The sequence below is a fragment of the Tenrec ecaudatus genome, chromosome 6 (assembly GCF_050624435.1).
Source record: "Tenrec ecaudatus isolate mTenEca1 chromosome 6, mTenEca1.hap1, whole genome shotgun sequence".
Lineage (NCBI taxonomy): Eukaryota > Metazoa > Chordata > Mammalia > Afrosoricida > Tenrecidae > Tenrec > Tenrec ecaudatus.
The window spans coordinates 122862610-122874882 of record NC_134535.1 but is presented as its reverse complement, the minus strand read 5'-3'; the positions used below and the strand labels follow the sequence as shown (position 1 = coordinate 122874882).

Here is a 12273-nt window from a genome sequence, read left to right as displayed (position 1 = left end):
GAGAGAGAGAGATCAGCTTATCTCTGGACCCTGAGATTGGAAGTTCCCCAGTGGGGACAGCCAGAGAACCAAACTTCACGATGCACATTTCCTAAGCTCTGGACTGACCTGGTGGCTGCATCACTGAGCTCAGGAATACTGGTGAGGTTGATGCAGGACTGTGCAGTGCTTTGTTTGTTTTGCACAGGGTTTCTAGGGGTCGGAGCTGACTCTATGGTACCTAACAACAACAACAACAAAGTGTGTATGTTTTAAAGAGACAGAGCGTTCTCTAAAATGAAAGTTTATACTTTGACTTTTAAAATCTATTGATGTTTTTAGCAGTTTGTTCTGTCAGCACAGGGCAGACTCAGCTAAACACATTGCCAAGCCATATTATTTTCTATACACTCATTGTATGAGAGTTTGTATTACGAACAGATCTGAAAGAGAATTGCTTTCTCTCCTTTCCTCTGAGTAGCCTATTAGGGTAGAGGTCAAATTTTCCTTTCCATGCGTTGGCCCTCGAGGCATTTTGCACCATCAGAATGTAAAGGAATGGAAACAGAGGCAGAATCTAGCTGAAGTTAGGCCTCTTCACAAACCCTAGGCTTTTCTAAATTCTGCATGGCCCCTTCAAAGTTACCATGTGCATGATGTCCTTCGACACAGTGCTTCTGGGACCCCATTGTCCACAGTGGCTTTTTCTCCATTGCACCAACCATCAACTACATGACATCTATGATTTGCTTCTTTTGAGTTGTATCTCTTGTCCCTTCTTTAAAAGAATCATAGGTTGTTTAATTGCTACTGTATCCTGGAATGGAAAGCTTTGGCTGAAATATAAGAGCTAAATCAATGTTGGACTAATAAATAAACCAAGATGTCTGTTATAAAGAGCGGTACAGTTAATATGCTTGCCTGTTTGAATCTGCCCACAGGCACCTCAGAAGAAAGACGTGGAAATCCATTTCTGAAAATCCAGACACTGACCCTATGGAGCACAGTTCTAACATCCGTGCACGGGTCTCCATAAATCAGAATGGCTTCCGTGGCAACGTATACGGATACATATACAATTTCTCCAGCTTATTTGTAAAGATAGAAAAAACAAAGAACCCTGTCTCTTTAATGTTCTCCTGGCCCAAAAGAGAAATAGTATAAAGAAGTTAAAGGAGAAGAAGAACTCCGTTAAAATTAATTATCAAGCCCTAAAAAGCCCTGGTGCATAGTGGTTATGTGTTAGGCTGCAATCCGCACGGTCGGCAGTTCAAAACCACCAGCAGCTCTGAGGAAACAAGACAAGGCTGTCTCCTCCTGTAAAGAGTTACCTCTCGGAAACCCCAGGGAGTCACTAAGAATCAGCATGGACTCGATGGCAGGGAGTTGGCTTTGGGGTTTTTCTCAATGGTTAAAATGAAGTGCTTTTCCTTGTGTGATCCAGGTGTTAAGGTAATTTTGTGGCCAAAGGATGAAAGAGAGTGAATCCAAACTTGACTCAGACATGAGGCCTGGACATTGAGAATGTTATTCAATAGAGATTATATTACATCCAGGAGAAAAACCAATACACGCCTCTTCAATGGGGTGTATTTTTCTAGGACAGAAAAAGAGACACTGCTTAACTCCTACGAATGTTTTCCTTTTCATACTAATGTTTCATTTCAAATGATTCCTCATTGTTTCAAATTCCCCTCCAAGGTTCTTCTTTTCCTGGTTAAATTCAGAGATTTTCCCACTTTGGATGATTTGGATGGCTGCTCTCCCTTCCCTTCCCCTCCCACTGGCTTCCACCTTGTCTCATCTACAGACATCTGCAGAGACTACTCCAGGGAGTTGCTAAACTGGTGTGACCATTTCCTACGAAACCAGGTCTCAGCCAAAGCCTACGAGATCAAAGTTCCTTTACTTAGTTCTCTTTGATGGCATTTCTCCCTTGAGAGCGATGTTTTTCTCCTGCTCTGGGTCTACTGTTTCCGAGAGTTTTCTTCCAAATGCCCTGGATGTTAAGGAGGTCTCCCTCAAGGGACCACCCCTCCCTAGAACAAGACAGATTTGCACAAAAATGTGCTCCCGCTTGGTTTGGCTTTATTATGGTTTTATTTTGGGGAAGAGAACGCTTTGCTGTCTCCTGAGGCATGTTTAGCAAAGAGGTGTGGACAAGCCTAGGAATGGTTTAAACATCCCCAGGAATAATTAGATATATAGAGAAAACCAACATCCCTTTCCTGTATCCTATTACGGTAACCATACTAGAAAAGGTTATACTCCTAGGGTCAAATTCTGCATACCCACTCCTTTGTTGTTACATGAAACTGTACAGATAAAGAGAGATGTCATTCTAAGTATTTACGCTGCATCATGCACCAGAGAGGGAAACGTTTGGCTTCCTTTATGCCCAGGGCCGACAAAACATGACGCAGACATTATCTCTTGGTATGTCAGAAATGCACGGGGTCTTAAAACTTGAAAAGACTCAGAGTTTCAATAGTTTGCTCAAGCCACATTGCTAGTGAGTGACAGAGCCAGGATTTGATCCTGAGGTTTCTGTGTTTACCAGCTCAATTCCTTACGAATCAGAATTCCCAGAGACAACAAAGATAACAACAAAGACATTCCTATGTAGTTTATTCCACCTCACAGTGACCCCATATTAGGTTTCTGAAGCTGTAAATCTATAAAGAGTTGCAGGCAGCCTCGTCTTGTTCCCAGGGAGCAGCTGGTGGTTCATAACTGTTGATCTTGTCTAACACTTTGGTGGCCAAGGCACCCACTTCAAAAACACTTATGTGATTCTTTGAGATCGCTGTGTTTTCAACACTTTCCAATCAAAGGACACTGATCATCTACAGCTGACTTCTGTTAATCTTTTAACTTTAAAATCTTTTCTCTACAGCAGCTTCTCTTCATCACTGAAAGCCTCACCCAAGTCAAGTCTACCTCTCCCTGGTTTCGGATTCGGTAGTTTGAGGGCGCTAGTCCGTGTGCCTGGAAATCCAGGTCCGCCTCCCTTCAAAGGGCATTCCAAGCGATTTCCATTTTCATGCCATTTAAAAAGTGCCCCTTATCTTCCCCATTCTCTCAAGAGCACAGACACAGGATGTAAGAGCTCTTTCTAGAATGCCATTGATGTCTAGCTCACAGCAATGAGAAGATGTATTCTCTCTTCCATTTGCACCAAACATAGGTAAGTTGATTTTATAATTCAATCAAGTAGTTACATTTCTTGAGAGACAGTTAAAAATGGCATTATTATTAATAACTGATAACATCCTTGAGTCTTGGAGCTAAATGCCTTTTGTGAATGATCTCTCCTCTTGCCTCTAAGAGATAAACAGTACCATTAGTCCCCAGTTGACAGTGTGGTCACTGAGTCCTAGAAGGGGCAGCTATACCTCAGGACACGGAGGTACTACTAAAAATGTTACTGAGTGTGTTCTACATGCTGAAACGTGTTTTGGGCTCTCCTAAAAATCATCCCAAAAGGGAGCAGTTTTGCTCTTAATTTGGATGCAACGTTGTGAGCACCAAATAATCAACTTGTTCAATGTCGCAAAGGCAACAACGGACAGAACAATAAGTGTTGTCCGAGCATTCTGATTCCAAAGAGGAGAATTTTAAGTCATTTTGCCGCCCTGCTGAACAAATCTCATGGTAATGGTCTCCCCTGCCTGGCAGTGTCATCACGGAAGTCCACAAAATGGCACAATCGAAAAGACGTTATGTTATGCTACATATCCAACTTTTCACTTTCATCTCAGTAGCAGCTGGATTAAGCCATACATCCTCCATTTAATTTCCTAAGATATACACTTGATCATGCTGCCAGGGTATAAAGTCCCATTTTTAGAGCATTTTCCCAAATTCTCCTCATATGCCTCTTCCCATTGAGGATCTCATTCCTCAGCTCAATGGCCTTTTCAGTAGATAAATCCATGAATTATTTAATCCCGATGTAAATTTAATCCCAAACTGACATGTCCTCCTCTTCTAAGCGAATTCTTGTCTTTAACTTTACTTCTTAAAACACTATCCTTCTACACGTACACCATGCTAGTTCTTAACACTCAGCTTTTATTTTTGCACATGTGGTCCTTGTAACCAGATGTTCACCCAGTGACCTTCTTTCTGTCCGGAAAACCTGGCCTCAGCCCTGAAGACCCAGGTTAGGCAGCACCTGCTCTAGGAAAGCCCACATCATTAAAGCCAGTCAGCTGTTCAGTCACTCTTTCCTATGCGCATCAGTGCCCCCTCCATGTCTTCAATATCTTTAAATAAAATTTATTACAACTATTGGTTTAGAATATCACTTTCATTGCATAAGCACCCCAGAAACAGGGATGCTTCTGTGCCTACATGTTTGGTACTTAATGGATATGCTTTAAAGATACTTTTATGTAATAATTTATTATTAATTGGGAGTTAATCCATATATCATAGTAGTCCATAGGTTTGCATTAATCAGATTTGAGTTAGGGGATTATGCTCTAGTTGAGGAAATGGAGCTGAAAATCGAGGAGGAATGGAATAATATTGGCATTTGATTTGAACAGGGCAAAGATGGAACTTGAACTGATAATTAAATTTTGTTTGCCTTTTTTTTAACCCAAGCACTTTTTCATGTCCTTTTAATAGGGTCACATCTGACCTTCAGCGTGGATTTGGGAACAACAATCCATGCTTTCTCTCCATTATCCTGTTAAGATAGAGTGTGCCGGCATTTATTTTTAAGCTCTAAAATGACCTTTAATAAAGGACTTTGTGTGGTGTAGGTTACCAGTGTGGCTGCTAGCCACAAATCAGTGGTTTGATCTCACTGTCTGTTCTGCTCCTGTAAAGCTTGGTAGCCTCACAAACCCGCAGGGACTCCTAGCTTGCCCTACAGAAATTGTGATGAATCAGAATTGACTCAATGACCGTGAGTTTTGAGTTTGACAAGTTAAAAAAAAAAAGCCCTCTCTCTCAACCTTGTAATACCTCAGTAGTAACCACCTCTTATCTTTACAATCAGGTTTCTCAGAAAAGAAAGAAAGTAAGTAAATTGCACAGCATACTTTACTAGTTCACCTTCTCAACTGCTACTAATAAAAAAATCACGATAATTTCCTTTCTCCTTACTGCCAAAATAATTTTTTTTGCCTGATGCTTACTTGAACCTTAAAAAAAAGCCCACTGACCTCTTTATTAACATTAACCCATCTATTATTCTCAAAGGTATTGTCTGCTGCTTTCTTGATTTCTTGCTAATTTATTGTCTGCTGCCTTGCCCTCTTGGTCCTTCTTCTATCATGCTAATTCAGTGGCTCCCAACCTTCCTCAAGCTGCGACCCTTTCAGACAGTTCTTCATGTGGTGGTGAGCCCCCAACCATAAAATTATTTTCACTGCTGCTTCATCATTGTCATTTTACTACTGTTATGACTCAGGTGACCCCTGTGAGAGGGTCATTTAACTCGCAAAGGGGTCGTGACCCACAGGTTGAGAATCATTCTCGGTAACTTTGATAGGCCTCTCTTCCTCTCCATCGTGGACGCTCCCTCAGATTCTCTCCTGGCACTTTGGTCCTTTTACCTTTTTACATAAAACCACAAACTCCCTATACGTACGCAGCTCTGACTTCTGCGTGCCCTTCCACTCCCAGGCACCTCAAATGAAAGTAAATGTATAGTGTTTTCTATTTCTCTCATAGTTCCTTCTCCAATGAATGGCAGCAGCATCTGCATCACACCAGGCAGAGCTATGTCAATTTAAGGCCTCCCTTCCCTTATCTTCTCACATGCAGCCCATCTCTAATACTATCAACTCCACCTCCTCATCATTTGTTTTCATATCAGATTCCTACCATATTACTTCAGATTATAATCCTGCAATATCAGGCCTCAACAAGTCAAAAACCACTTATCAGCTCCTTCAGGTTCATGGTCTTTGAATTCGTCCTCCCCATCGCAGCCAAGACACGAACTGATGGTTACTCTCAGTTTAAAATCCCCCAAAGACTTCAATTTTATATAATGCATAGACACATAGACTCAATAGGACAACAAAGCCCCTTCCCCCTTCCTAACTTTCCAGTTTTACTTCTTTCCAATTGCTCCTTCAAAGTCTAGAATGAACCAAAGAATGTTACTTATGTTTTTCTGAAGACCTGGAGGTTATTTTTAACCACCCTGATTTCCCTCTTGTGTCTGTTTGTCCCTGGTATCCCCCAGCTCCCTCATATCACCCCTCAATTCCTGCCATATGTCAAAACCAGCTCCTCTTGGCAGCCTTTCCCTCTGTGAAAACGTTGACTTCCTCTCCACTTCTATCAATAAAGCTAGGACTGAGCAAACTATCTGTGGAAACACACACGTTTTTATTGTAGCATCTTAGTCCCTCTATTTTCTTAGGAGAGAATTGTGTTGGACAACAAGCTGTCTCATAAAAATCCATTATATCATAAATAGCACTCGATTCTGAGTACTTTGAATGTACTTGGCATGACATCACTCCAAACACGTCTTTGGAAAGATGATAACAGGATATTGACTTTCATTTTTACTTTCCACCTTCTGAATTTTTCAACATATTTTGATTCAAGGATATTTTATACACATAAAGGAAAGAAAGAAAAATAATTTCTTTCCGTTAACTCCAAAGGGAAAAAAATTTAGATCATCCAATCTTAATTTGCCACAACTTTAGGTTAAGGCTGAATAATTCATGTTGCAAAAAAATCCCCAGAGTGATATCTTTGCTCGTTATTTTATCAGTAAATTTATAGCAGATCTGTTTATCTAAGAAATAAATAGCAGGAAATGGGAGCTTCTGCATTCCAGAGGAAGCACTGATGTTTCTACAGTAGATTTGGTGGGTAAATGGGGAGGAGCAACCATGATCACAGGGAACCTAAGGGGAGAATAAATCTCGTTCTATGGGCAGACACTTTGAATATGTCACTACTCAACTATCAGTCATCAGCACCATGGACTGGGCACTATGATGACCTTAGATGTGGGTATTACAGGGAACATAGCATCTCCCAAGGGCCACACCAGAAGGAGTCAATGTGGAAGGCTGACTGAACAGACTGGGCCTTACCTCAACATTACTTAGACCCTTGAATTTAGGACTGAAATACCCTGATGGCAGAGCATGCAATGGGTGGCCACCCCAAAGAAAGGAGACCCAGAACCACCATTTAGTTGGTCCCTTGATGTTCCACTGGCATTAATATGACAAGGTTAGGCCTGAGACATAAGGGTCTGCCTTTGTAGAAGATGATGCAGGAAAGTTTCCTCTAGCACCAATCCCCATGCTCAATGTAAACAGAGCTCAATCCATTAATAAATCAATTTGTACAAAGCAGCAATTGATGGATTGCAGGTTTCAGTTGGACTTGCACACACCCCTAATATCAACAGTACCTTAAATTTTATGTGATTGGATAAATTCCTGTTGTTATCAATGCAATCACATTATACACTAAGGGGACAATTGACAATGTTTTCCTATTTGGTTTATTTTGTTTTTTATTTCTTGTGTTTGTTTTGTTTCTTTGTTTGATAGGTTGCTCTTGATGATGATGATGATGATCTTGCTGGTTCTGGTTTTGTTTATTGTTTTTGTCATTATATGACCACCAAAGTAAACCAGAGTCATTTGTACCTGGGGACAAGCAGATGGATTCTGGACTCCCACCTAATTCCATCCCCAATCTAAGAGCAGTTAGTGCTGATAACATTGCCCTGCTCCATACTCACCTTCATGAGGAGATCACTGAAGGTAAGGGTGCTACAGAAAGTGTTGTGAAGAAAGCGGATGGTGCCTGGCTATCAATTGGAATAGTGTCAGGGGGCTTAAAGGCTTGTCTTCAAACAAGCAGCCATGAAAGTGAGGTGTCAAGGAAGTTCTCACGGAAAACACATCAGCTTGTGTCATCCAATAACAAAATTCAAATATGATGAAAGCAAAAGTATCAGAGTTTAAATTGTGAACAGCCAAGATGTAGCAGCCTACAGAGCCAAAATCCATCTAAAGACTATGTAGTCAGATTGAGCCTCTGGCAGATCACTCTGGCCACAGGCAAAGACAGATTTACTCTCAGATATCAGACAGAGGTCATTGTAAACTTGATTATGGTCAATATGATATATAGTCAGTTGACCTCTCTCTTGACCCAGCCTGAATTTGCTCTATGCTCAGATTTTCTTGATTCTTCCAAGAAATACATTTCTTCTCTAGCTTTCATAATATCGCTGATGAATTTTTCTTTCTTATTTGTCATTTTTATCTTTTTATTATTGGTGTTTTCTTATTTCTATTTTGTCCTTTTATTTATTGTTTTGGGTGTTTGTCCCAGATTAGGAAGCGCAGGACTGGGTGCATAGAGACAATAACTGATGCAATGGTTTACCAGGAAGGCGGGGAAGGGAAATGGCGGGCTATCAGTGGGTGTGAGAATGGGGAGAGGGCATTAGAGCTGATTGTGATGATGTATGTATAATTCTTTTTAGAAGGGGTTAACTATAGAAGTTTATAACATTTTAATATCATTTTAAGAAAGCTACTATTAAAAATGACAGAAAGAAAAGACACCATGGTCACCATGGGTGAAGGAGAAAGAGCTTTTACTCCGGGACATCGAGTTCATTTTAATGGCGGTGGAAGAATTTGGATAGGGATCACCATAATGGCTGTACAACACAAAGATAATCAATGTCACTGATTATACATGTAGAGGTTGTTGGATTGGTGAATGTTTTGATGTGTATATTTTTTGCCAAAATCGAAAAAAATATTACGTGAATAACAATGAGTACAGGGAGAAAAAAATGTCCTACACTTGATTGTGGTAAAGCTTGTATAACTCTCCTTGGTGATGATTGAACTGCGAAATTGTATGATGTGGATAAAATAAAATAAAACTGTTTTTAAAAAAGAAAGAAATAGGTCCCTATAATAACACCCAAGAGGCCTAGTGGCACATGGGCTGCTAGCCAGGTGGGGCAGGTTGGGGTTTCAAAGTCACCAGTCACTCTGTAAGTATAAACTTAGGCAGTCTGTTTCTGTCACAGCTGATAGTTGTGGAACCCCCAAGGGGCAGTTCTGTTAAGTCCTGCAGGGTTGCTATGAATCAAAATCATCTCAATAGCCATGGACGTGAGTTTTAAATGAAAACAAGGTATCACACATGTAGTGGAAGATAACCGTTTCCAGATGTGTGCCCTTTTGAAAACACCCCTACTGCTTCAATTCCCATTTCTTACAAGAGACAGCCAGCTGCTGGAGCTAGTGTTCTATCATGTTCTGACTCCTTCTCCACTCTCCACCCTTAGCATAATTCATTTGTACACCCTGTTCCCTGGTAATGCTGATCACCAACCTCTGGGGGAGTTCCTGCCTCCGGCCAAAGATGAAAAATGAAGCTATACACAGGCTATTCCAAGCCACACCCTACGGAACTGACCCCTTGCAAGAGCTGTTGGAAGAAAGCACAGCGTACCCTATTACACATATCCTGTGCCCACAGAAGCTGACATCCCTGCCTTTGTCACTCTGCTTCACATTAAGAACACTGGAAATTCCCTAGGACCTCGGACAGCTTACTGGGAGTTTAGGAACCAAACTTCTATCAACAGGAAAGAAAGCTTTAGGAACTGCCAACGAATAGAAAAAAAAACAACCAGAAAAACCTATTGCCACAGGGTAAATTTAGGAACCAAACTTCTATCAACAGAAAAGAATGCTTTAGGAATTGCCAAGAAATAGAAAAAACAACCAGAAAAGCCTATTGGCACAGGGTGAATTCCTCCTTGTGAACCTATCATACTGCGTAGCACACCTTCCTGGGTTTCCAAGGCTCTGATTGATTGTCCTGGGAGCAGACTGCTCCATCTCTTTTCTCACAGCACAGATAGTGGTTTCGAACAGCTGAATCCTCAGATGGAAGCTGAGCACTTAACCTCTGAACCACTAGGAATCCTGGTAATGGAATAGAGTGAAAGAAAACGCGCATTTTTTTAGTGTCTCTGATGCATCCAGCACTTCGCATACTTTTCCAAATTAAATATTTATTGTTGTTGTTAGTTGTCCTTGAGTAGGACCTGACTCGTGTTGACTCTGAACAACAGAACACACTGCTAACGATTCCTGTGTCATTCCAATAATCTGTTGTTGATCTGACCACTGTGATCCATTCTGGGTTTTAGAAGTAGATCATCAGGCCTCCTCCCCAGTCTGTGTTAGTCTGGAAGTCATCTGAAACCTCTATAGCACCATAGGACCACCCAAGCTTCCACTGACAGGCACATGAGGGTTGAGCATGTGGTATACTGACCAGGGATTGGACCCTGCTCTCCCAGATGGGACGTGAGAATTCTATCACTGGACCACCATTGCTGTCATAAACAACAGGTACCAGAGGTTTGGTTAGTTCTGCTTTACAATAAAGACCCAACTCACGGCCAAAGAATCATTTTCAACTCATTGCGAGCCCATAGGACAGAGTAAAATTGCCCCTTTTGGTTTCTGGGACTGGAATTCTTTACAGGAGTAGAAAGCCTCATCTTTCTCCAGGTACATGGCTGATGGTTTCAAACTTTTGCCCTGGAACTCAGCAGCACAATGCATAACCACGACATCACCCATACTCCTTTTTCATTTACAGTAGTTCAAATTAATATGAAGAAAACTATGTGGGACATAATAAGCTTTTGCCATCATATATATTTTATAAATAAGGCACCTAAAACCCAAGGGTATATAAATAACTTGTTTCAGTTTACACTTAGTAATTAGTATACTTGTTATTAGAAACTAGACCTGCTTATATGCTAGTGTAAAGTTCTTTCACTATAGTTCAAGTGAAATTTCCATCTTAGATTGACTGAGCTACCCAAGAAATAAGCCCTTTCACTGTGAATGCCAATTTTCTCTTCTCCATCAATGGGGGTGGGGGTGGGGGTGGAGAAACACTTTTCATTACTAAGACATGAATAGTTGAAGACTGAATGTATCAATAAAATATTATCATAATTTGATTCCATCATGCCACTAATATTCTGGAGGACTTAATAGAGCTAAAGGATATAGAGATTAGGTATACTTTCATCTGAGACCACTTTTTTATGATCAAATCACAGAACATCGGAGCTGAAGGGACATTAGAAAGCATTTGTTTTAATCTCATATCACAGATGACAAAACTGACCACCTGCGGTGATATGAATATCTCAAGGACTAGTAACTTCAAAGTGTAGGATTATTATAACAAAGAACCATGTTTCTGGAAATCTCACTCTGACACTGTTAAGTTCAAAATTACACAAAAGGTAGTTTTTAATGAAACTCTATTTCCTAATCAGATACCAGAAGGTAAGAAGAAACATGAGATTTGTTCTTCACTGGGAGGCGGGAAGGGGAAGATTTTGCTTTAATTTTATACAGTCTCATGTTTATATGCTAAACGTGCATGATAGAGAAAGCAACAAATCCTCTGCTGCAATGTGTCCTTACAATGCCAGTCACGGTATCTCAGTAGAAGGTACGTCTGTGCACGCTCAGCTTCAGTGTTCAGATGGATATAGATGTGGCACACAGATTATCAAGTGTGCACAGTCACACAATGACTATAAACCATAAAAGCATTTCCTTCCCTCCAATTTCTACAATTCACTGAGACGTATCCTCAGCTCTCGCTATTCTCAAGAGCTCTGTTCTCTCTGGACTCAGGGAGTCAGCGTACCTGCTTGCTGAGGTCCTTCCAGGCGTCGGGTCACTGTAGAAGCGCGAGAATGTAGGCTTAGGGTGGTGCCCCCATCATCATCTAGCATGTCCCTTGTGCTGCTGTACTTGGCATGCATCTGGAAGCTGGCAGGGCTAAGACAGAGTTGTGGCCCTGTGGGTATTGTGAGAGCGTCTAGGAGCCCAGGCACTGAAAGACATTCCCAATGTTTGCCTCTCCTGAAAGTAGCAGGGAGAATCTCTGGCTCAAGTTCCTGCCTGCTGAGGCCCAGCCCCTTTCCAGTGAGCTCATACCCTGAATGCCAAATAGGTCTGGCTGAGGGGAAATAGCAAGTGTTTTTATGAATATTGTCTCTGAGATGTGTGTGGCCATGGCAGTGAGCTATAGAATCTAAAGTAGACAATGTTGGGTGAGCGGAACACAGCCTGGGAGGTTCCCACTTTTATCCTTTCAATTAGCAGATGAGCACGCAGCCCAATGCTACCAGGATTCCTTCCCAATATACCCACTGCCATCTAGTTCATTCTAACTCATGGCGACTCTCTATAGGGCAGACGAGAAATGTTCCCT

At 41.3% G+C, this 12273-nt stretch overlaps 1 protein-coding gene across 1 annotated transcript in view; it reads right to left on the bottom strand.

Moving 5' to 3' along the window:
- CLEC1A (C-type lectin domain family 1 member A) overlaps nucleotides 1-11821 on the bottom strand; it is a 28872-nt gene extending 17051 nt beyond the window's left edge. Inside the window, exon 1 of the mRNA XM_075553349.1 lies at nucleotides 11704-11821. Coding sequence (XP_075409464.1) covers nucleotides 11704-11821 — 118 coding nt within the window. The remainder of the gene's footprint in view (nucleotides 1-11703) is intronic.
- Nucleotides 11822-12273: the final 452 nt, after the last annotated feature.